The 26,677-nt window shown below is 37.2% G+C and overlaps 2 protein-coding genes across 4 annotated transcripts; one reads left to right on the top strand and one right to left on the bottom strand.

Moving 5' to 3' along the window:
- Window positions 1-558: 558 nt before the first annotated feature.
- On the bottom strand, window positions 559-21,658 carry LOC117155456 (brefeldin A-inhibited guanine nucleotide-exchange protein 3). 3 transcript variants are annotated; one of them, XM_033331427.2, is made up of 22 exons: window positions 21,551-21,658; window positions 21,165-21,298; window positions 20,558-20,692; window positions 19,945-20,110; window positions 19,284-19,413; window positions 18,953-19,237; window positions 18,275-18,508; window positions 17,974-18,201; window positions 17,208-17,584; window positions 16,322-16,506; window positions 16,077-16,239; window positions 15,418-15,726; window positions 15,038-15,260; window positions 14,735-14,908; window positions 14,249-14,657; window positions 13,745-13,957; window positions 12,119-12,989; window positions 11,668-11,800; window positions 9,692-9,920; window positions 6,163-6,389; window positions 4,056-5,625; window positions 559-3,283 (listed from the first exon to the last, which is right to left on the bottom strand). In XM_033331427.2, the coding sequence occupies exons 1-22, from the start codon at window positions 21,633-21,635 to the stop codon at window positions 3,140-3,142; spliced, it is 6,624 nt and encodes a 2,207-aa protein (XP_033187318.2). In that variant the 5' UTR covers window positions 21,636-21,658; the 3' UTR covers window positions 559-3,139. The 3 variants fall into 3 exon arrangements, with proteins under 3 accessions (XP_033187318.2, XP_033187319.2, XP_033187320.2); XM_033331428.2 differs by having other exon boundaries at window positions 16,322-16,494; XM_033331429.2 differs by having other exon boundaries at window positions 18,953-19,222.
- Window positions 21,659-22,064: 406 nt separating this feature from the next.
- LOC117155458 (C-mannosyltransferase dpy-19) lies at window positions 22,065-26,202 on the top strand. Its single transcript, XM_033331435.2, has 9 exons — window positions 22,065-22,208; window positions 22,296-22,408; window positions 22,489-22,626; window positions 23,042-23,110; window positions 23,256-23,591; window positions 23,667-24,489; window positions 25,339-25,501; window positions 25,574-25,702; window positions 25,782-26,202. The coding sequence occupies exons 1-9, from the start codon at window positions 22,118-22,120 to the stop codon at window positions 25,993-25,995; spliced, it is 2,076 nt and encodes a 691-aa protein (XP_033187326.1). The 5' UTR covers window positions 22,065-22,117; the 3' UTR covers window positions 25,996-26,202.
- Window positions 26,203-26,677: the final 475 nt, after the last annotated feature.

The following is a 26,677-nucleotide window of genomic DNA, read 5'->3' as shown; positions in this document are numbered from 1 at the left end:
ACTACCTCGCCGAATGGGACAGGAATAAAAGCATGGAATAAGCCGAGGCGACCGTCGCTCATAAGCTTCCCTCTTTACGAGGATGACTTGACCGCAGACAAGACTCTCCCGCCCTTTCCTAAGCCCGTTAAAACGAACTAAAATGCACTTCGTCTCGCAGGAAATCGTCGACACCTTTGATACTTCTCGAAGTACATCCAGCTTCGAAGGGAAGGTAATCGTATGACTGTTCTTTCATCTATTAACTCAGTCGACACAAGTTTTGGAACTGGATGGAAATTACGAGTTTCTAGGGAGATTTTTATCGAAGTTTTTATGGAAGTTCACAAAGAAATTCTCCAAAATTTGTATAAGAGTTCTTCGAGTAAAGTTCTTGAACGTTTATACAAAAATTGTTCAAAATTTTAGTTAGAACGTAATATAATCATTTAATGTGCTAGTTCGTGCAGGACAGGGAAAGAAATTTTTTAACTCGAGGAAAACTGGATGCAGTTTCGTTTCATTTTATCTTCTATAAGTAACGTTCTGCAACCAATTACCCTCATTTCGAACGATAGATTCGGTAGTACAATTTTATTAACTTGAAATAATCGAACGTTTCACGCTCATACATCTCTTACTTGTCTATCGTGCTCAGGTTACGCTGATCTCGATTAAAAATACTATATGTGTCAATACTGTCCGCATTTCGTTCTTTTTCTCGCACAGAGAAAATTATTCGGCTTTGGGTAAATTTCGTTTATCTCTTTTTCGTGTGTGTTGTTTTTTTAAAGAAGAAAAAACAAAAGAAGACAGGGTTCTACGTAGGCACGTTTTATTATCAATAAGTAACCCCTCCACATTCTTTTTTTTTTCATCATTTAAAGGATCTGACGCTCAACAATACTTACAACACCGATGGAATTATCTGAGGACAGAATTAGAAAATTCGAGGGGGCGATGGATCGATTTATATAACAATCGTCGATTCTTCTCTTCTCGTTTTTAACATACAAACGATATACAAAATATATGTATAATATATATCGAAGCGACAAACGAAACAAAAAATCATTTACTAGTCGTCGGCTAAATATCGTAACGGTAAAAATTAACAATAAAAATATCTAGCCCGTCTGGTTTAATCGTGTCGCCATGAACCAGCAGCAAGACTTACTATTTACAGGAAAATATAACGTCATTTTCATTTTCTTCTTCTTCTTATTTTTCGTCTCATTTCGCTACGATTGTTTTCAATTACGATGTATTGAAGAACTCTTTGGCAAAATCAGAAAGCTTTCTATCAATCTGAAACTCTTTCGTCATTTTGTTCACACGAAAAATAATACTTCTATCCTAGGCAATCTGTTTCTAACTTTCAAAATCAACGTCGATCTTTAACTCTTAACTCGCTAATTACGCTCTCGTCTTTTATACTAGTAACAGTAACTCTCTGATGTATCCAATTCATGGATGAATCAGAAAAAAACGGAATATAGTTGAGTGAGAAATATTTCAAAAAGTAAATCTAGAAATAAACATGTAATGCACTTCCTTGTTCTTGGAAGTTCTAGATTTACTTTTAGATATATTGAGACAGAAGAATCACTCTGAGATTTTTTCACGAATTTCCTCCTTTTCCGTGAAAAAGAAAGAAAAGAAATCTTATAGTTCTTTTAAAAATAGCTAGTTTCTCTTAAAAAAGGAAGAAAAAAAGAAGCTGGAAAAATTATAGGATTTCGTTAGAAATCGTTGGTGCCTCGTTAAAAAAAAGAAAAAAAATCGTAGAATTCTGCTAAAAATGTCGAAAAATCCGTAGGTAAACTCCGTGGCAGCTGACGAAATGTATCGAACTGGTCGCGACGCGTGTGTTCGACCGATGGATGTAAAATCCCGGTACATCCGACTCTGCGACTGAACCGCAAACTACAGTTAAGCGCAAAGAGCATAAAATGAGAATCGAGAAGATGTGCGTGCAGAGTGGATCGTAAATAAAATCCTTGTCTCTCCGTGTCGACGCGTCTCAGCGGTAAACTAGAGATAGGCGAGGCTTCCACGATGAAAAGGGGACATCGTTTCTTTCCTTTGAAAAATGAATCGAAGTTACGTTGTTTTCTTACGTATATGATGTTTCTGATTATACTGTTCGAACTGGAAATCGTTCAGTTCTTCGTGAAGTCGAGAATTTATATTCGTTTGCGAAGTAACGAAACGATCTTTTATCTTCTTTATCGTGGAACTTTGCAAAGAGATGACGTAGATGACGATCCCTTGACATGGAACCTCTTTCTCGTTTTTCCTCCTTTTTCTATATCGTTCATCGTTTACATATGCATGACGTTTATATTATCGTTTATATATGCACGATGTAACCGATTACGCCGTACGAATTGAAAATCATTCGCTTCCTTGTGAAACTGAGAATTGGTATTTTTCCCGAAGTAATAAAATCGTCGTTGATCTTCTTGGTAATCGTGCAATTTTTCCTATCTCTTTTCTTTTTGAAGAGAATTATGGACGCAATGCTCCTATTTATACTACTCGAAGTTGCTTCAATTTTTCCTGAAGCTGAAAACTTGCGACTTCGTTACTCGCGTAACGAAGTGATCTTTGATCTTCACGAGAATCGTGGAATCCTTGTTATCTCTTCTTCCCTTCTTGATGAAAATCATGGATGAAGAAAGTATCTTTAAACCTTACTCCCTCGTCAAATTTCCGATCTCTTTCTCGAAGTTGATTAATGATCGTGACATGCGAAATGGTCCTTAAAACTTCAGCGAGAGAATGAATGTGGAAAATACAGCTTCTTAAAATAGAGTTAAAATCGTTCGCTCGGTTGTTCCTCTTGAAAAACATCCTGAAATACAACAATCTGTCGTCTTAAACTCGTAGATTGACTCTGGTCATCAGTCTATTAACGTTCTTCTTCGTCTTAAAGTGGAAGATTTAATACTTATTGAGAATGTATTGACTGAAACCAGTTACGTTCTTCGGACAGTCATGGATTCTTTGTAAACGCTGAGAAACAGTTTCAAACATCCTTTCAACGTTCGAATTTCATGCAGACACTCGATTAACATCCAGTGCCTTCGATTAGCACCAAAGAACTTCAGAATGAATTGTGAAAATACATCTGTTCCCAGATGTATTGAAGCTGTTCCTAATTGCTCGTCAACCCGTATAACACCGCGATTCGATGAAAAAGCGTGGACAGTCGTTGCTTGAGAACCTGGTCGACCGCGTACCGTGTCAACACTCTTACACCGCTGACGAAAACAGGAAGCAGCGGAATCAGTTGATCATCCTGTGAAAAATATTTTTAACATCACGCTTTTGATAAGATAAGGCGCCGATTCGAATAACAACAGGTTTAAAATCAGAGATTTCAGGACTTTGTGATATCACAGAATTTTTATAATCGAGGCTTCCGGGCGTGAGTCGTGCAAAATACGCGGAAATCGATGTGGGAAATGTATTCTGATATTTCAGCAGCACTGAAGCTAGCCTCATCGGTAGACTGTGCATGCAAATTCATATGCAAATTCATATTCCTACGAATATAATTAAAAAGTGAAATCCAGGTAGAGATTTATTTAGCTGTTGAATATTGTCGCAGGTGTTGTAACTATGCTTTGGACATTTTATACAGAGAATGTTTCCTTCATTTTATACGGAAGTATTTTTCTATAAGAAACTAATCTTAAAAATTAAAATAAATTATTCTAGCACTCGTGACATTTAAGTAAAATAAAAATTAAAAATATTACTTTATACTTTTTTAACGTTTATTTCGTTTATTATTTGAATTTTTTGTTCTCAATTATGAAATGATGATTTTACATAAAGACACATTTTTTATCGTTAAATATTCATGTTTCATTGAATGGAAATATCCTAAATATTTTATATATACTTATTAAATTTGATGTAAATGTGTATATATATTTTTTATATATTTTCAATGCGTCTTTGTACTTTGAAATATTTTATAAATACATAAGCGTTGTTCACGAATCGCACTTGAAATCCTCATTTATAAAAATTCGAAAAAGTTGAAAAAAACATTGACAACTTACAGACAAAGCCAGGGTCCAATCCAAAACTGTGCTCAGCATCTCTGCCCAAGCATTCCTGTGAGCTTCGCTATCCTTGCATACATTACTCTTCTTATGAAACGCAGATTCCTGACTTGCTATCTCTTCGGTCTCCGCGTTAGAATCGCCGCCATCCTTTCTTAAAAACGGATTAGTTCTAAAGCCTCGTTTGCTTCTCTCGTAATCACGGAGCAACTCATCTATATTATCGAAAATTTTAGGTAAATCGTCCTCTTCCTTTTCTCCAATTTTCGAGGAAACGCGCGGAGACATCTCAAGATCGTTCGACGATTCAGACACCGTGGACCCAGCTGTTTTTCTCAGTTCCATCACCGATCTACATCGAATATTATTGGGATTGAACCTCACGAATTTCTCAGAGTCGTCGGTTTCAACTGGCTCGACGAACCTCAAAGAACTTTTCCGAGTCAACAGACAAGCATCGCTCCTTCTTCTCTCCAACTTTGATTTCCTGAACAAATCAGCTTCGTTGAACGTCAAGCCAGTGTTCGTGGATTTGATTTCCAACACAGAAGTCCCAAAAGAGTCGACAGACTCGGTTCTTCTTAAAGAATCAAACTTGTAATACAAATTATCTCTGGTATTAATGAATCGTGAAGGTGCTGGTGTAGTGGAATTGTATTTTCCATCTATGTATCCTTCGCTGGAAGTACCGCCAGATCTATCAGGGTACACAACCTTCTCTGTGACCGATCCTAATCTGGAGACTGGTCTAGAGTCATCGGTTTCCGGTTCAGACTGGGGACCAGAATCAGTAGAATACTCCACCGCTAGGTCAGACAGCCTAAAAGGTCTCGGATCGTCTTCACACTCTGGACCAAGTTCCTCCAATCCACTTTCGTCGTCCAAATTTGGATTATAGTTCTCGATATCCTCCTGATCTTCTTGATATTCTTGATCCATTTGATCTTCCCCGTCTTCTATATCGTCTGGACCTTCGGACAATTCGATGGGAGCTGGAGTAGCCAGAACTCTGTCACTGATCTGTTCTTTTCCTGTGATCTCTGGAAAATCGTCCGGTTGAGCTATCAGCAAAAATATCTTCCTTTCAGAAAAGCCATCTACTCTCGTGTGTCTTCCATCTTCGTCCAAAACCACTTCCACGTAACTTTCGCAAAGTTCTTCGAATGTAGTCCGTAATTGTTTTAGATATTTCGAGAGTTTTCGAAGACTCGGTTCTTTGAGAGGTTCTCTGTCGCCTGAGTTCGAAGCGAGGATCATTTTCACGGTTTCTAGGCTAGCTTGCGTGTCTTCTATTTTGTGTAAACAGAGCTCGAATAACGTGACGATCTTGATTGTCCAAGCCACTCCAGCTTGACGATAGAGATTCGCTGGTTGAGGCAGATTAGCCACCTTTTGGACCAAGAATTTTAATCCAGGACGACAGTCAAACTTTAAAGCGGTTGCGTAAGATAGATCCAAAGCTGAGAGGAAAATGTCTATGTGCTGATTGGTTAGACAAGACAGGAAACCTGGTATCACTGTTTTTGACGATGTCGATGCTGCTGATTGTGGTATGACGTTAGACAAACTGGAATCGAAGTGAACTTTGTAAATGTGTCTTAACTATGTTCAACACGTTCGCTTTTTAAAATTAAATTTAAAGTTAATTTGGATTCAATTCTAAGCTATAAAAGAAATCTCAGAATGTTATTGTTCGTGACAGAAGTATATTAATAACGATGAAACATTGATTATCGGAACTTGTAACGATATACGCTGTACGGATAATCGTTTATATTTCAAATTATTCAATGTGCTAATTTAATGATAATTATTACCACGTAACATTCACTGACACCTATTTTTTTTAAGAAATGTTCTTTTCTAAATTAATAATAATAAGTTTAATTTAAAAAATAAATTACTATTCGTATAGTGGTAATGTTATGATATTTGAAAATAGATATTCTTCAAATTTCTATCTTTGCCTTAATTTCCTTGCCATAAATTTTGAATAGCTGTCGTAAAATTTGATATGTAAATCTATAATCTTTCTCTGTGATAGCGAACGTGTTAAGAAGATTAATTAGAAAGATTCGTTGCTATTTATTTGAACGATACATACCTAGGGAAAGACGAGTCAGGACCTTGCAAAAGAATAATGGCGATGCAATGAAGAAGCATCTGATGGACCAAGAGGCCAACAATCAAGGCTCTGAGCTGAACTCTAACGATATAAAGATCGGGATTGAGTGTGGAAGCCACCGAGGGTGGATACAGAAGGAAAACGTAGGATCTGTCGTCAGATCTTCTCGAAGTATCTTCGGTGCGTTGTTCCTCCAGGAGGAACACCTGAAGGCACAAGATCTTTCTTCAATATGCCTACCTAACAGGATTGAATTTTCATCGCACGATTCTTCGTAGATCCTCGACACGAGTTTTCGTCTTTTGTCAAACGCAAATTTTTTTCTTCGTACGTTTAATTTAACTTTTATCTCTCGATCTTATCTTTTTAATTTTCCTTTCCTCTCGTTTTTCTTATGCGTATTCGATTCGAGAAGCTACAAAAGCAATCGTGCGTGATGTCTGAAAAACAGTTGCAGATGATGGTCGTGATTTTGTGACTAGAGATGATGTTCATGTTCATCGTGACGCGATGTTCACCGTATTTTCGTGAATAATCGAAAGATCATCGAGATACGGCGGGCTCTAACTCGAACCTAACGTGATTCGATTAATTCAGTCGGTCAGTAAACATGTGTGCATTCTACGAAAGCTGCAGCTTCTAGAATAGGTGTCGTATATCTCATCACGTACATATTATGTGACAGTGAAATTCTAGCCATGGACTCAAGCCATGGATTTTAATGGTGATACGCAAGACCGTGCCAAGTTAAATTTAAATGATATCTCGGCCAACGACGGGGTCCTTTATTCTAATAATTATTTATATCTTCTGTATCTGCAAGTGATACGTCTGTAAGTGCAAGTAGAAACTCACTACATGTGTATTAAATCTAATATAAGATGTTCCCGATGAAAAATCTATTCAAATAAAAATATTGGGCAAATTTTTCAGGAACCGTGGTGATCGAATGATTGTAATGAAAAGGACCTCGTCGAAGAGGTTCTGCAGCCTGACCTGTGCCTTCTACCAGCGAGTGCAAACGTCTAAACGAGATGATTGATGACCAATCGCGTCGTATCAGCGTCGACAGGCTTACTTCGATTCTTTCCCATCCTTTTCTCTGTTTTCCCATACGATTTTCATCGCGCAGGCCGATGAAGGAATAAGGGTGCAATACAAGAACGCATCAGAGCGAATGATAAAAGCATATCTGTATTTGACACATTCTGCATCGAACACATTCGAGCGGTACAAAAATACATTAAAACCACGAACGTATCGACAATACGCAGTCTCAAGTACAAAGATCTTTTTCTCATTATTTTTCTCTCTCTCTCTCTTTCTCTCTCTCTCTCTCTCTCTGTCTAGTTTGGCATTTTTTTAACAAACATCTAATTGCATTGCACAATGGCATAGAATTCGGATAAAAACAGTTTAAAAGACATCTTCTTGTGTATTTATTTTAAAAGAACCGTTTAAGCAACGGTTTTGTATGGTTATTAATTCTACGCCACCGTATTGCCATCAGCCATTCAGATGACAGCATAAATACACGCAAAGCGCACGATTCACGAGGCACGTCGATGCAAAAAAATAGAAAAATCTGTGTGTCTAGAATAAACATTTAGGCTGAACCTCGTTTTAAAGCACACTGAATTTCTGACTTTTTTTTCTTTTACAACATATCATAGATTTTTCAAGTAGAACGAGCCACTAAGATGGCCATCTCTGAGTCTGGAAACCTAGTATTTTTGGATTTTACTCGACGAAAACTATCATACGTTATAAAAAAAAGAAAAAAGAAATAGATCACAAACTCGGTGTGCTGTAAAACAAAATCGTACACGAGATTTACGATCACAATGTCGCTTGAGGAGAAAAGTTTCTCGTAAGGAACTAGATAAGGCAGAAAAGCTGCGGTTGCAGTGAATCTCGAGTCGCGAAGAACGTGGCTCTCGAAAGCAGGCCTGTCGACGACGACCACGCGTCACGAGTATATTTCTCGTCTCGGTCAAAACCGCGATGAATCGTAATCGTCGCGAATCGAAAACTCTCTAAAATATTGTTTCTCATCGTTTCATCGGTCGACAGAAGAAGAATCGATGCGATTACATTCGTTTGTCTGTTTGCTCTTTCCTATCGTTTTTTTTTTTTCTTTTTTTTTCCTTTAATTTTTTAAATATTTTCTCATTGATTTTTTTTTCTTAAAATCCATGACGTGAGTTACCGTGGGCGGCTAAAGCCAATGGGGACCCGTGTTCGACGTAGTGTTAGTGTAATCGAGGGGTGTCGTGTGCTGCCTACAACCAACGGAGTAGGAGGTAGTGTGCTGGTCGATCAGTGTCGTCTCAATGGTCATCGAATCCTGGAAAGGTGTCGTCGGCAGTGACGCCGCATTCTGTCTCTTGATCGCAGACAATACCTCGCGCAGCTGGCTCACCTGGGAGCAAGTCAGGTCAGGAGGGCACCACGTGTGACACTCTCTCGCAGACAATCTTTTTTTTTCTCGACATATGCGTTTTTAACTTCTACGTTACACAGAAACACTCTCTCACTCATTCACCGAATAAGTAAATCACGAATAACCATCTACATGTTGACAAAAATAAACAGTCAATCGAAGGGTAACTGCAATAAGGAGACACCTCCACTCTCCAATAATTTGAGTAAACCAATGAAAACCAACTAAAAATCAAGCACTCAGGTCGCCCAACAAGTTTGCGTATTTCATTTCTATATTGTTTAGATGCTTTCAGCATCGGTTCCATTTCTAGTTTTTCTTAAATATCGATGGATAGTCGATCGTCGAATATTCAAGATTTTAGACACCTGCTGCATCCATCAAATTTCTATTTCATTTAACGGATCACAAATTTTGCTCTTGTTTATTTAAAATTGAATCTTTAAGATTGAAACTTTTTTAGAAATTTCTTAAATCCTTCTATGATGATAAAATATCTACAATGTAAAGGGAACAAATACTATATATAGCAATTGTTATTGTATTTTCCTTATGAAACTCATGTGATTTACCACTCAAGTATCTCTTCCAAAGTGGGCTTAATCTTATAGCTCTGTCTTCTAAACTTATCGTTTTTCATCCTCCAAAAAGTATGAGAATATCTCATAAAGAGTATTGGCGAATCGTGACACAAACTTATTGGCCGATCTAATAGTTTTTCAAACTAGACTACTACATAACTTTTGTGCTCTTGTACTCTTCGATATGAAACCTTTCTTTCTCTTTCAATAGATACATTTCACATATAGGAGTTGCCTCCGTACCGCTGAAAGCCTTCGATTCACAAGAAAAGAAGGAAACACATCGAGTCATAAAGGTTCTCTATCTAACCATCATCGATCACCGCTTTGGCGATTATCGAACGAACACGTTCAGTTGACAACTCTTGGTAGCGATTGTGAGGACACAGAGAAGCACAACGAACGTCAAACAGCCAGAAAAGTGATAATATCTTCTTCCATATTGAAGAATATTTAAATAAAAAAGCGTAACGAATCAACTTACCTGAGCAGCGAGCTGTCGCAGCCTTTCCGATTCTTCGATGGTCGCATCTCGTCGCGCTGCAACCTTGACCTGTGCAACGTCACCGTAAAAGGACTCGGATCTCGGCGAGAAAGCCATGGTCAGCTGGTGCAACTCTTGCAGGGAATTTGAACAAGCGCGGTAACAGGCGACGCCGCAAACTTCCCATTGTTCTGGGGTGAGTAGCGGCCCGCTGCTCACTAGAACGTGCCTGCGCAGACATTGCAGACATCATCGCATTGAATCACAGAAGAATCCTAAAAATTAAACCTTCCAGGTATTTAGAAACTTAGTATAATTTTTAACACGTAAGATATTTCGCACAGGAACCCTCGACAGTCTTAACATGGCTGATTAATTATTTGATTTCATGTCATTGGAATTCGTGAGAAAAAATCTACAATTACTTTGTTTCGGTTATACATATATTTATATAACAGTTTATAAAGCGCGATATCTTCTAAAACAATCGCTCGAATAATTACTCGAAAGATCGGTAGCAAAAAGAAATTCATCCGCCTCAAATCACGCTACAAACTCCAATTAAAAAATTGATAAATTTTCTTCTGGGATGAAATATTCTTTATTAAAAAATCAACACGGCCACTGCGATGTCCGAATTCTTATCATCATATCATTTTCATATTTCCCGCTGTATCTCTTTTCTCATTCTTACGCCTATAATTGCACGAATTGATCACTGAGGATCACTTTCAGAAGAACGAGAATATCTTTGAATACAAAGATCGTGCCTAACAATTTTGTGTAACTCGACGAATTTGTAGGACTCGTACGAAACGGGAAAATAGATCGTACGCGAATGGCTAACTCGCGAAAGGGTTAATTTCTCTGCTCGCAAACAGCAGATATAGGTTGCTATCAAGAGTGGGTGACTCTAAGATTTCAGATCAGGATCCCGTTCGTCATTCAGTGCCAGGCTAGCTATCTGCCCGCGAACCTGTCCCGTTTTTAAACTCTGCGCACGCCTGTACATCGATACTTCGCGATCGACCCCGGCTAAGATTGAATTACACGCGTGTCGATGTGTGCCGTGCATTAATATGGAGAAAACGAACGACAAACGGATCCATCCGGCCCATAGTTAAAGCAAGATAGACGGAAGAGACGGGGGCTGTCTCTTGTATACGTCCTCTTGTCGGATTTGTGTGAGTCGCTGACACGACGCTCCGGGGGTGTCGAGTGTCGGTGGCTACCTTATCCCACCGGACAGCCTGTCAAGCTTCGTTATCATCTTACACGCACGCTACGCCCGTAACGACGATATATCTAACCTCCGTCGATGGACATTCCAACGAACCTCCGCGTTATGATTCACCCTTTCTCTCTTCTGATCGATCCTCGTCCTCTTCGAACCTTCTCTCTTTTCCTTCGATTCTTTCAATCGTCATAGGAGATCTCGATCGATCTTCGTTCTTCTCCAAGCTCTTCCACCTTCCACTGGAGACTCTTTCAATTGACATGGGTGTAAGTTTGGTAGCAATGCGTACATTTAATCGTTTTCTTTTTTTTCTTAACTTGGTAAAACAGATTAGTTCGCGATGATGATTAAAATGAGTTAGGTCTTGAATCTTCGATCTTTGAATTCTGATCCATCTTTTTGGAGCCTCGTTCGATCTTCTTAATTAGTGTACGAGCATCAGTGTATCAGTAACGGGTGATGGGAAACGGATCCTCGAAATGGATGAACGTTTGATAGATTTTCTGATTTAACGAAACAGGTCGATTCTTCGAGTTAGAAGAATGGTGAGAAGAATGGAGCGCCTTCTTTGCGACTCGGTGATCTTAATTCGATAGTGAGTCATCAAGCGTTGGAACGAATAGAGGACTTTGATCTCGATCCGTGTTAATATATTGTGCGTACATATGTCCCAGCTCGCAGAGGTCTCAAACTTTTAAACAATTCTTATAGGCCTAGGTTTCGATCAAAAGATACTTACCTAATACAGGCGCAACCTAGACGAGCTATACTCTCCGTGGGTTGGACCACGCATTCCGCCATTACTAGCAACAATTGCTTCAACATCAACGTCGTAGCTGATAAATAGGCGTTGTTTCTAAGTACCTCGGGTCCTAAAATCCATTTGCAAACGCAAATTATAAATTTATCTCGTCGAAATTGTCTCTTCTCTCTGCCTTAAGCATCGCGTGTTATTAACCCTGCTGCAATCCTCCAATTTTTCTATTTCAATCTTGCTTTTATTTCAATAAAGAAGACAAAAATTTAACGTGAAATTGAAACGAGAAATCTACAAATCTGCACATCAACGACAGCTTTTTTATTCTTTAAGACACTTCCAGATAACTCGAGATACTTTTTAATCAGAGCGAAATAAAATCGGCTAGAAAATGACCGAGAGAACGTAACAAGCTAGATGATATGTTAATTACCTTGTAAATGAGTTAAGTAATCAACAACCAAATCCGTAGTCAGTCCACAGCATTGTTTAAAATTAGGCGCGAAATTGTCCCATCCTCTGAAGATCTTCGACGTCCTCCTCAACCAGTTCTGCACCATAGGCAGAAGCAGGTGATTGACACAGTATAAACCAAACGTTGGCCCAGGAACATTCAACGTGTCTCTCAGTAAATGGAACAAGGTTTCCAACGCGTGAGGTTGATAACGTTTAGGGCAGATCATGGTAGCGCTTGCTAGGCCTTCGATCAAAATGTACCAGACTCTCAGAATGCCACTTGGCTTGTCCATACTTTGCAGAGTTGTAATTGTATGAACGTTATCCATTAATACGTCATGTGGCCTTTCAGGTATAGTCTCCTGCATCGATTCAGCGTGTTTATCGAATCTGATCAGCTCGGAATTGGGTATCGTAGGATCGACGTATTGAGGAATGGTCGAAACTTGGATTCTTTGAGCTGAATGGAAAATCGGACAAGCTGGCATGCCATACATCGATGCAAGAATATCGGAACAGCTGAGAAGATATTTCAGACTTTCGACACAGAGTCTCATTCTTCTGGATTCTGCAACGTCGATCTGATCTTGATCATCCTGGTGACCCTCCGTGTCACCGATTCCACGGACGTGCTTCAGGAGACATAGAATGCAATCTAACGCCGCATTGGCGAATACAAGCGTGTTGTCCGTGGATAGGAAGACCCTGAAGACCTCCAGGAGTGGCGCAGATTCGACAGAATCTGAATTACCAACTGAAGCTACGCGTAGCGCTCCGAAAAGAGGTCGCCAGCCTGATCGAATCTCGGTTCTGTTGGTCTCGACGAACTCACAGATGCAACTGACGATCTGGAAGGAATTTATAATTCTTTTGCGTCGATTTAAGCCTTCGCTGATTTAACAAAATGAGGGGGAATTAAGTACGGAGAATTTAGAAAACAGTTACGCTTCTTTATCGCGAAGAGCTTTTGGAATTTATATTGCTTTTGGATCGACTTAACGCTTTGGCAGTACATTAAAGTAATCAAGTATTGAGAATGAACTATTTAAGAAATAATTATTTTCTAATAAATTGCTTTCGCCGAATTTTTTGAATCTATAACGCTTTCGTTTTGATTCTGTAATAATGTAAAATAACGGAGAATTCAGTATATTTAGAAAATAATTACTTCTTTATTGTCAAAGACCCACCCTTTGCATCTCTGGTGTCAAATACAAAAAATATGTAATTTTCCCACTTTTTATAGAAGATGTATATTAATATTAGGTACGATGATCAGACTGTGGATTTTTATGCATTTGTGAGGAATTTAAAGATACTAAAATGCACAAAATGCACATAGAATAGCAAAAATGTATGAAATATGCAAAATAGTGTAGTCATTATAATACTTAATAAATAAAACAAACCTGCTTAGGTTCCATCTCTTTAATGATGTTTATAAAAATATTAATTTGCATGAATATTCGCAGTCTAATGATGATATTTAGGATTTGAAATTTATAGCAATGTACTTGAATGTATATAATAATACTTTGTTGCTCTATATTGAGGTTTCTCTCGAGCTACACTCTGATAAGGTTAAAGACAAACAATGACTCACTTGATCCTGAACGTCACTGTCGCATAGTTCTAGGCACAATAGGTTCTCGAAAGGTTTGAAAAGAGCCTCGTTGAAATGGAAATGAGGCAATTCCACTTGCTCGTTCAGCAAAGCTGCCATCGAGTCGTGAATGCATTGTACTGCTTTTTTTGAAATGCCACGGTCCTTGTGACAAGCTGCCTCCATAAAGTGCGGCCCTAGGATACTCCAAACCTGAAATACGCATATCCAATTTAGAAACTTTGAAACGCATCTCGTTTATAAAATCTTGAACCTGCTGCGATTCCTGAATATTTTTTATTTTTTACTATTTCAATCTCGCTTTAGTTTCAACCTATAAAGACTTAATTTTTGATATCTCAACTTATTAGCCACCTCTTAAGTAGGATTTCTACAATCGCGAAACTAAAAGTTGAAGAAATTTTCTAGCAAATAGGAAAATACGATTCTGTCAAGGATGGCACAAAAATACAGCTCTTAAAGGATGGACGAAGATTCTCTCACCCTCATTATATGAATCAGAGGTCTTCCACTCTTCACGCACTTCAACATAACTTCTCCTAATCGAGCCAAGAGCAGCACATTCATTTCGTTTTCTCTGGGTTTGCTTCTTCTCCACCAGAACCTCTTATTGTCTTTGAGACCATCCGTGGTTTTGAATAACTGAGCTTTACTAGCTCTGCAAAGAGCAGACAAGAATAGACATAACGCTTTAAGGTTCAACTTTAGCGCAGCATTTTCAAATAGCCTGTCGACTTGTTGGGATAAAACGCAGATAATTTTTGCGGCATAGTCGGCAGGAAGTATTCCATTAAATTGACTGTCCGCGTTCGATTCTTGGATTATTTCTGGGATTGTGTCTGTACTGGAGTTTTGTGTGTATGGACTGGATAGAAAACTATAGACATCGACACTAAAATAATAAACTGTCTTTTAGTAATGGAGAGTTTAATGGATTCATCGAGAATCAAAATTTTCTATACGCTTTACCAAGTTTCTTCCTCCTCGGTGATGTTGAAATTAAGTTTTAGCCTATCTTGGCTTCCCTTTGGATCTCCATTCGAACTATCTTTCTTGTCTTTCTTCTGCTGAGTCTTAGGCAGCGATGGATTCTGATTTTTTCCAAAGAAATCATGTTCCAATTTGCTCACGTACAAACAACACCTTTTTAAAGTATAAAGCTACTTAATCAGTTGCTGCCAATATTTAATAAATTAAAATTAACCAGTACTTTATAAATTCGATAAGTTGGATAGAAATTGGAAAATATTTCAATTGTTAGCGATGTCTTACGTGAAAACATGAGGCCAGCAATCGCTGCCATGACTTCCAAGTTCTAAACCCTTGCCCAGAAGTACGTCCATACTTAACGCGTGCGATGTGTGAATATTAGTTGCTCTGTTTTGTAATTTCAGGCGCAGAACATCCTTCGTCCTCGTGATTTTCGAAATAGACTGCTCTGTACAGGCTGCTTTCACCAGCAGAGCGAAGATGGAACCACAACGATTCTGCAGGCCTAATTAACGAGAAAATAAATTTGAATAAGAATAACTGGAAATGAAACTCGGAAGAAATAAAAACTGGAATCGCTATACGTATTGGCAACATTTGTATGTATATCCTCAGGTATTTAGAGTAATTTATTAAACAGTTTATTAAGAAATAATACTGACCAAGTACATTGCTCAAAATTGCAGCTTTATGAAGACCTTCCAACGACAAAATCACGGTATCTCTGATACCACGTCTATCGCCGTCTCTGCTCAGTATTCCCTTGTTATTTTGTTCCTTAGGAGGATTCAATCCTGTCGTCAACACAGTCATCATACTTCCCCAACAACACGTCAATACTCTTCTCGAAAGCTTCGCTCCTGCTTCTGCTTCCGGTGTTGGTTCGCTTCGAGATAGCTGAGCTTTTTCCAATCGTATATAGTCAGACAAAAGCTGTCCGCCTCTCTGGCTTCCAGGAATCCCATCAACATCTTACGAAAGTAAATGTATCTATCAGTTTTCAGGATTTACAGTCTTCGATCATCGAATCAAGGACACGTACCAAAATTTTATTTTTCTTCTCCAAACTTTAGTGTTATATCGCAAAGAGTAAATTGTCCTTGGTTGGAAAAAAGTTTGATACTTACCAAAACGATATTTGGTATAAAACGTTATTCCATATATATAAGAATTCGCGGAAAAAGCCGAGAAATTGTTATTTAGAAAGTCCTTAAATTATCATTACAAGATTCTTATTCGTTCTGTTAGAAATTTTGAACGGTCCTAATTCGATGGCCAGAGACTGGACAATCTCGTTTCAGATTATAGAAAATTGATTTACCAGTTAATACGTTTATCAGAGCACTGTTATCCGTGTAGTGCGGATTATAGCCACATTTCTCGAGTAAATTACACGCTAGAACTTGTTGGTAAAGTTCAGACAACCAAGTTGCCGAAAGATAGACTAGAACTCCAGATCCGTGCACTTCTTCCACAAATTGTTCCTGGAGAATGCGACAGGAGCTTTTGAGAAATTATCAGAGTTGCAGAAAAACATTTAAACGATGTGTCAGACGTCATTGATACCTCACTGATGGGGACCTGACGATTATCCTCGTGATAGTAATTAATCCTAATCAACTTCAAGTTCAACAATAATGCCGCATAGGTGGCCAAGTAAATTCCATCGGCGTTCATGATCGTAATCAAGGCACATGAATCTGTACTGGTGTCCGTCTGTTCCTGCATCTTTTGTTGTGCTGTGAAAACTCCTGTAAACGCAATGTCGTTTCATCTTTTGGTTTTGGAATTTATAAAGCTTATTTATGACGAAGCTTATAAGTAGCAATTAGAAGAATTATAAATAGCACATATAATAATAAGATTGTGGATGTTCATGCAAATTTATATTTTTACGAATAGAATTATTAGTATTAAGGGAGTAGAATCTTCAAACGGAAATTTCTTTCATTCGTCATTAAATATTATAAGAATTTGTAACATTGCATATTGTACTTTGAATATTTCATATATTTTAATACATTGATGCATTTTGTGCGTCTTTATATCTTGAAATTTCTCATAAATGCGTAAACGTCCACAATTTACTAAAGACGAAAAGGAATATTAAAAAAACAACGTTAGATAAAATAAAGACTTATAAAAAATTATTGCGACATCCACTCTATTTTCTAGACTTAACACGGACAAATTTTCATTTATCACAGTCGCTACAAAATTCTATAAAGAATAGAAAATTTAGCCTAATGAAAACTCTCAAAGCAGTAACCAAATATTTCGCATCAAAATCTTAATAATTTTCTAAGGAAGCACAATTCAGAATTCAAGAATTACCAAAAAGTTGGGACATGGTCTCGGGAAGCAACAGACAATACATTATCCGTCAGTAAACACGATAAAATCGACATTATTCTGGGCAAGAATCAATTTCTCGTGTATACGATTATCGTACCTTGACAATATTCTGAAGCAAAGTTCTGCAGAGCTTCGTCGACTTCTATGTTGCTTCTGAGACTCAAAACCATAGGAATCAAGTCACTCTTCAATGTCCTGACGAATTTTCTAGCATTATGCCTTTCCATATCTACGTTGCATTCATCAGCCACCTGACGACCCACGTGAAGACACTTTGGTAATTTTTCTAATCTCAATCTCTCCCTTTCGTTCTCTATCGCGTAGTCGTTGTCTTCCAAGCTATTTTCTTCTTGAACCTCGTCAGATTCGTTCTGAGGACCTTCTGTGTCCGTGGAATCACCATCTTCCGATGGACCGTGCCCCGAGGAGTCAGAATCGGAGCCTATTCCCTTCTTCATGAGCTCCAATTGCTCTCTGAAAGCAAATCAAAGAGCTTTTTATGGACTTTCCTAATTACATTTTGTAACAATGCATCTACGAAGCACTTCATCAACCTATTCAATGTTAATTTAGTCCTTTGCTCTTACGAAACGTAGTAACATCTGTCTGTTTAGTAATTCTATGAAGAAATGTAAAATTGTGAAATTAATCGCATAATTGGAATTTATGAGGGAAAAATTTATGATTACTTGTTGGTTATCATTGAAGAACATTAGGTATTACCATTGAACGCATCTATTTAACAATATTTGTACTTTATAACGTTTCACAGAGTGATTATTCGACAGAGAATTTACGAAAAGGATAGTGATCCTTTAAATCGCACAGTGTTTCTTACAATATTTTACAGTAGTAAAATTCACCTGTATGTTTTCGGCAACCGTGCCATGCACTGATAAGTCAAAGGTCCTTTGTAGTCACAGGATTCCAAGTCTTCGTACAAGCTATTGATCGTGCACGTGTAGGTGTGATTAATAGCCTTCCCCTCGCATAATTCCTGAAGAGCGGAGAGCATTGCAACCACGCACGACACACTAGCGTGCAATGTACTTAAACCACCAGTTGTTGATTCTTCGATGGAATCCATTGCTCTATATTTTTAATTATTATCAAATTAATAAACTTCTGTTATTTTAGATGAAGGGCTTTAATATAGTGACTCACAATCTCATTAAGGCCATGTCGCTCTGAATATGACTAGATTTATCTTCTTCCACCAATAATGGACCGGCAAAGTCAACGATTCGACTAGGACTTCGTAAAAGCTCTTTCAAAGCCTTCAAAGATTCTAAGCGTTGCTGAGGTGGAGGATACAGTAACATTCTGTGAAATACTGATTCTAAAACTGGACGAAGGGGTCCCACGCAGCCCACTAATCGAACTAATTCTGTTCCAATGCTATAGGTAGAAAAATTGTCAAATTTCACTTTCAAGTTACTTTAGACATCAAATTTTTTATGAATCATAATTAGATTTATATCATTAGATTAATCATAATTATATTTATACATTTATAGGAAGTTTAAAAATGTAAACATACAGTGAGTACATTTTTATTCTAGTGTCCTTTGCCAATGAATTAAATAACTTACTTATCTTATTATTTTAAAGCTTTTGTTCTTTTGTCAAAAATCTTTAATATAATATGTATGTTTTTACATTCTTTAAATTATTTAATGATTCCTTGTGAAACAGATTTTGCAAATATTGAAACAACTAATGTATTCCAATATTAATGACATAATAAATATTCGAAATATTGTAATAGAAGTGTAATATTGTATAAATATCCGTCTAATAATAATATTAAATTTTATAATTATTGTATCTAAAATTATGTACCTATAAACAGTTTTAGCCTGGTGACTATCGAAGCTCAAAGAAGTGGCCAAGTATCCAGATCCTCTTCCAATTTCGTTCTCTTTTCCTTCTCTAGACGTGAACGTCTTGTCGACCCTCGGTGTACCTAGGAAAGCTATCAGTGCAGGACAGAATTTCTGCCAAAGGAAGGTGGTAAAATGTGCGTTCGTATGGATTTTCTGCGGCAAAGAGGATATCAAGGTATGCAGACATTCCAACAGAAATACCACGGTGTTTCCATTTCTTCCATTACTGTAATAAGGTTTCCTAAAATTGATGTGTATTCAAATAAAATTAATATTTTTTCCCTTACTTCTGAGCTTCGTCTAGTTTGCTGCAGATGTATTGAAGAATTGGCAGAGCTTCGTTGAAACAGGAGACACCTCTTTCCCATAAATTCTTATTCTTCTTTGCATTCTCGTCCATTTCTTGACATTCCTCGTCTGTGAAAAGTAAGATATTTTTACTAATTAGCAGCGAAGATTAATAGCATATTGAGTGGATCCTCATACATTTAAATTAAAAAATTTCAAATTATAAATATAAAAAATGATATAAAATATATAGAATATATAGAACAAAGTATGTATAGATATGGTGTAGTAATATCCAAGTATAAGATATACAAATATTCAAAGTATTTGAAATATCTAAATATCGAAAATATTCAAATGCTTTGCTCAAGTTTGATTTATTTTAGCCACATTCGTAAAAATACAAATTCACATAAGTAAACATCCTATTAATGAATTCTACTAACGTTCAAGAAAAAATCCTCGAAAGTGTTTCAAAGGAAACAGCTTATCAATCACGGAATTCGCAAAGAACGTTTCACTAGTCACGCGAGCAGAGATTTATTGATCAAACTTTCGTTGAACTTCACGTTGGAGTATCTGACAAATTCCAGAAATAATCACAAGGACAATCACGAAACTCTAGAACGTACTACGGATAACAGCATTGAATGAAATTACCTAGGAATAGGCAAAAAGACCGTAACGTTTGACTGGTTGCAGCTTGAGCCGCGGTCCTCACCGCTTGATTCCCATTTTCGAAAGCCTCGCAGCAAGTAGTGAGAATGGCGATTATTAAACGACCGTTCATTGTCCAGTAAGAGGAACAGGCAACTTGTAACAGAACCTATACAGATTAATATGTCGTAGAATATTTCTTAATTAGCTTCGATGAATTTTAATTCTCGACCAGAATCGTGGCTGATCATCGCAACTTAATTTTAATTTCTATTTTGCACTTTAGTCGACAAAGATCATTGATTGCCATTATCACGTAGAGTGTAAAATAAAAAATAAAATTAGATGTCTTAAAATTCAGTAACGATACCAGTTGAGTGTTAGACCTGCTGCAGTCCTCGAATTTTTTTGTCTGAATGCCACGCTCCCGTTTTAATAAACAAAAATAGATTTAATGTTTCAACAAAATCTCTGGTTAAAAGATTGTAAAAGATTGGATCAATAGAATTATCTTATTTTTTCCTCGGATTTAAGAAATTTATTACCGATAGTAAAATGCGTCAAAAATAACGCAAAGAAGGCAGCAGGGTTAAAAAAGGGTTAAATTTAGGCTCACTTTTAGCATGTCCGTCTGCGTGTCGTCAGATTGGGATAACATGGAACTCATTGCGTGCAACATTTGCGCGGGTAGCCAAAGAGAATCATCCTCTGGCTCGTACGGCGACTGGAATCTATCATCCCTTAACATTTTCTGAATTCAAAACGTTTATATTAATTACAGATTATTTATTTTGATTAGATTGCGGATGTTTATGCAAATATGTATTTTATGAATGAAAGGAAGACATCTAAGTGGAGATTTATTTCACTCGCTAAATATTACGAGTAATATATTTGGAGTGTTTTATATTTTATTTCAATCTAAATTTTGTATAGATGCATAAAAACCCGCAGTCCAATTATGACGAAATTTGAATAAAATATTCTAATTGATTTTAGACATATATCCATCGTCTATTGGAAAACAGCACTGTGAAGTAACTATGTGTCTCGGATTAAAACGAAGAACAGTAAAGAAATATCATGTTACAGCTGGTCACTGATATCGTACCCTTTATCGCAGAGTTCCTTCCCGCGGGCGAATGCGTCATTTACATGTATACGATACTAAACTGGCACAATATGGACAAAAAGAGGAAAGGGGAATTCAATGAAATACTCACATGTAATCCCGACAGACCAAATGCAACGAATTTGCTCCTCTTCGTTTCTAGTGCTAGCTGAAAGGTATGTAGACATTTTGCTCGTAATTCGTGGGGTGGATCGCGTAGTAATCCCTGCTGTTTGTCCAGGAAATCTACACAAACATGTTAAATTAATTAAACAAATAAAGTAAAATATATCGTTTGTTTCAGAATCTTACTTATCATAAATTGATAAAAAAGAGCTTTTTACCAATATAAGAATTATAATTGACAAGTCAATGGTGGATAAGGTACTGTAGGGCGAGTATAATTATTACAAGTATCGATCAGCTTTAAATTTATGGAGCAAGTGTGACCATCTTATCATAAGAAATATATAAAACGAATCTTTTAAATCGACTCACCATACGCTTCTTGCGCAGACTTCCGCAAATTTTGTAATTTTGCATTGCTTGATTCTCGGACGATCTGCAGCAGAAGATCCTCCATGTCACGGTGGACTAACACGCGACTGATCGATAACGGGAGTGCCAATGCACGCTTGGCTGTACGCGCGCATCCAGGGCCGTAGAAACTGCCTCGCACAAGGGAAATTCATTTTCGTTTTAGAAAATTAAATAACCTTCAAAATCCTCACCATGCAACACTAATTTAACAATATAAATACATAGTAAATTAATTTCCTTAATAACAAACCGCAGCTAGTTACGCATAAATTTCTACCACTATTATTGACATATTCTACATTTAATATACATGCCGCACGTACATAAACACCTACCATAGTCATTTTATAACTTTATTAAGAGATTGAAATTAAAGTTGACATTCTCCTTGTAACCTTCTTTATCAGAAAATCGATTAAAGTCAAACTAATTTTTGACCGATCGACAGGCATTTTGAAATTTCCGATCGATGGCGCGCTGATAGTTCCATACAGTCACGTGACTGAATTTAGTCGGATCTTAAAGATGGCGACAGAAAGTGACAGGAAGCGTAAAAGCGGCGAAAAATTACGCCGTAAACCATTGAATTTGTACGAGTTAGCGGTGGATTTGATAGGTACAAGCCTCCTTGCGAAGGAAAAAGGCTAATTGGTGTGGTTTCCTGGTCAGCGTTATCATAAAATCATCTCGTGTGCCGTGACAGGTTTGGCATTTGGCTTTTTCCATTGGTGGCATGTGTCGACGCTGTTCGAAAATGACCGGCATTTCTCGCATCTGTCCGAAATCGAGAGAGAAATGTCCTTCCGCACGGAAATGGTACGAGATTCGAACGATTTCGAGAAACTGACAAATTATTCACGAAGATAACAGGTATGTTTTGTTTTTTTTCTGTTCAGGGGATGTATTACTCGTATTACAAGACTATCGCGGAATCGAAAACGTTCATGGATGGACTTAGAAAAATCAGCCATGATAATATCTCGGAATATGGAAACATTATTAATGCAGCTAGAAAGTATAGCTTGTTGCCAGAGGTATTATTCTCTATTCGGTATTCGACGATGAATCTATTTTTTGGTTAGGTTAACTTTGCTGCGTCCTTCCAGTTATTTTCTTATCTAGACTCTCTTGTACAATAATTCTTGAATCATTTTATTGTACCAATATATAATTGGTTATCTAGTCTTGATTTACTTAATCCCTACTTTAATCTAACATATTTTTATAATCGTATGATATTAGTTCAATTGCGCAAGAGAGCTATAATCGTGTCTTTCTATGGTTAAAAAATATAAAATGTCTTATGCCATGGTTATGTTAAAGTTCATTTCAAAACATTAGATATCTTGTTGTTTATTGAAATATGAGCAAGATAGGAAAATAAAAATTTTAAGGTCGTAGCAGGGTTAAGAAGATCGACTTGTATAAAACATAATTGATAATTTACAGCTGGTAGCTGGATATCTTTATCATTGTGCCAAGAATCTGGGGATTATATCCATAGAGCAGTGTTGGCAAGTGAGATTCATGTTTGTTAGAACTGTATACAGAGTCAAATACTATAATAATACATAAAGAATATTTGGTACACAGACTCTGTATGCATTGAGAAATTCAATGTGTGTCACTTCCTACGGAAGAACTAGAAAAGAATCACTTTCAGATAGAAAGAGGAGAAGGTTTGCCACCAGTGACTAGTTGCGAGGGTCTTGGTGTTCCAGTTTATTTTTACTTACAAATCGTTTGGATTTTTACTATATTTACGGCAGCTGTACTGTTCTATTATGCTGCCTTCCTTGGTAATAGTTTGAGTAGTGGAATCATAGCAGTGCTTCTATTCTTTTATAATCATAACGAATGTACTCGTGTCCAATGGACTCCACCGCTGAGAGAAAGTTTCGCATACCCTGTATTACTCTCTCAAATGTATAGGTTGACTCTGATTATTAGAGAGGGCACTTTGCAAGATCCTCAGAAAGTGCCCAAAGATTTACTTCAGGTGTGTTGAGAAATATTAAACACTCACAGGACTGACATATTCTGTATGAAGTAACAAACAATTTATTTCTTTCAGAAAATGGGTATAGCGACGGTAATTAGCTTATGTTGCTGGCAATTTTCACATTTTGTACTCACCACGCAGGTCGTTGCTCTATTGATATTAAAATGGATGAAAATAATTCCAAACGACCTTTACAGATGTATTTTTAAAGTTCATGGTTGGTCAATTTTATTAGCAACCGGAATCACAGATGGTTTCCCCTTGCTGTATTCCCTGTACTTCAATCTTTTACTCATCAGTAACGTTGTAAGCTTAACGGAGAAGCTGACTCATTTCATGGGCATAAAGCTCCAAACGATTCTCGAGATCGTTCTGACAATTATATGCACGCTGTACTTAGAATCGTTTTCCGCCTCGTTATCCGAGGACAACGCGCACGTGTTCGACTTACTTAAAGCGAAACTGACCAGTTACAAAGACTTCCACACGATGCTGTACACGTGCTCTCCCGAATTCGATTTCCTCCAATACAGAAGCTTCGAAGCGATTATAAAAACGTTGCTTCTGCCGTCTGCTATATTGGCTGGAATGCTGGCGGTCTATTTCTGGTACAGGAATTACAAAATCAAAGGATATCCTAAATGCATAGAGGCGGATATGGCTTACAACGGCCTGCAGACCGGAGCTTTTATCATCATGGCAGTTTTCATCATGAGACTCAAGCTGTTCATGAACCCCCATCTCTGTATAATAGCCGGCACTGTTTGCGCGAATAGATACTTGGAAAAGCTTGGTTTGAAGAACGAGATGACTAAGACTGCTCTTACTCTCCTATTGATATCCGCGATGTCTTATCATGGATTAGAGAGACTGCAGGAAGAACGAAGTATCATAGGTAATTATCAGGCCCTACGGAACAATTAACGATCGAGCAATGAAATAGTGTGTAAAAATGTATAAGGACATTATTAAAAAATATAAATAAAACAAGACTATTTTTTCAAATTACAAAAAATATGTTGATATAACAGATATATCGTAGAAACTCGTTAGGTACGGACAATATTCCTTTAATTGAAAAGAACATGGTTATCTATGATGCCTGAATTTCTTCAAATTGAATAACATTGTAAGATCTAGATAAAAGAGGATTTTTTGAAATTCGTTTTCATAATTACAACGTGAACTCAATAGAATTTAATAACGTAAACTGGTTAAAAAGAAATTACAACTAAACTGTGATTCTTGATGTTGTCAACTTTCGCAACTTTTACAGACTATTTCACTACTTAAATACGTATTTTATTTTCTAACGAAAAAAAAGCGAAATACCCACTAAAAAAAGCTTCTTACCTGCACGTGGTAACTAGACTGCAATTTTTTTATGCAAATTTATATTTTTATGAGCACAATTAAATAGAACTTATATAGAAATTTATTTTACCTATTAAAAGTTATGACAAAAAAAAACATATATGAAATAACATATAGGAAATAAATAATGTAAATACAGATATAAATCTATAAAATAATCTGTAGTCTAGTAACAAATATATTTTCTTAACAAATAAAATCGTTCATATAGTTTGACAGAATAGTAACGATATATAAGTATAATTTTTATGAAAAGCAATAATTGTGAATTATCCGCGTGAGTCAAAATTGGCCCAGCCTCCGAAGGTTAATAAACAAGCTCTTTATTATCTAATCTTTCATCATATAAAAATATGATATATGTAATAAGGCGAGTACAGCGACATCGAGCAAGAGGAACTGTTCGAGTGGATCAAGAAGAACACGCCAGAACACGCTGTGTTCGCCGGCAAGATGTCTTTGATGGCAAACTTAATGCTCTCGACGGGAAGACCTATAGTCAATAACCCTTACTACGAGAGCAAAGAGATGAGGTGCATAAGCTTGCCATTCCCTGGATCGTTACATCTGCCGTGGTATTTATTATCACCGGTTTTATGTTCTAGAGATCGGACGATGAAAGTTTACGAGATCTTCAGCAGAAAAGATGTCACATCCGTGTACTTCACTCTGAGAAATCTTCACGTTGGATACGTCGTGTTGGAGGAATCGCTGTGCTTTGGTTTCGCAAACCTGTAATGAAATAACTTTGAAACTCAATGAAATTAATAAGCATGTTTTTTTAATGTTACAAATAACAATTTTGCGTTTCAGGCAAGCAGAGTGTCAGATGATCGATCTATGGGATCTAGTAGACAATGGAACCGCGAAGGCAGCTGGGAAACAACCCCTATGTCCAATCCTATATCGAGGAAACGCTTACCCCTTTAAAAGAGCCTTTGTAAATAATCGTTATGTTGTTTTGCAGCTCGATTATTCCTATTACGTCGAGCTGAAACCGAAGACTTCCCTTAACTACAAATCCTAAAGGTGTTCAATCGACTGATCAAATGTGACAAATCGAAAATACCTCGCGAGACTGCAGAGAATATTTTTCCCAAGGGAGAGACAGTTATGTATGATATACATATATATTTTTCTTTTAAAAAATAATGACTCGTCGAAGTGAGCCAAAGCAACTTTGTTAAACAGTTAGAAGTAAAATACAAATAAAATGTTAACTACGTTCCTGTCAGCTCCGTGTCTTCGTTTTCCTGCGTCGTTCCTGTATCATCCCAAGTCTTCGCACATCTGAAAGGAGTCTGAGTCGAAGTTCTACCTTTACGTAAGACAAAAACTGTTCGTTTTATATAACTTTATTTTAACAACTACAGAACCGTGGTGAATAAACGCTGCGGTTCTCGTAACATGACGAAATCGTCTAAAATATAGTGGAATCTTTCTTCCTCTTTGTTTCTTTATTTTCTTCTTCTTCTTCTTTTAATGAAAGTTGGTCGAATTTCACGTGATAGTTATTAGCGCGAGAAACGGGCAAGCGTCAAATCGCGGGATCGCAAGAAGAATCGAACCGCGCCGCGAGGATAGCTCCGTTATAGTAACACACGGCACTGCACCTTCACTTCGCCGTGTAACAGATAGTATAGTCGGAACCCTGCCTTCGCTATACTACGTTGTGCTGCTGACCCAAATGAATCCTATGGCCAGTCAGT

The sequence above is a fragment of the Bombus vancouverensis genome, chromosome 12, assembly GCF_051014615.1.
Source record: "Bombus vancouverensis nearcticus chromosome 12, iyBomVanc1_principal, whole genome shotgun sequence".
Lineage (NCBI taxonomy): Eukaryota > Metazoa > Arthropoda > Insecta > Hymenoptera > Apidae > Bombus > Bombus vancouverensis.
Note: the sequence above shows the minus strand (reverse complement) of the source record. Positions and strands in the feature narration are given on the sequence as shown.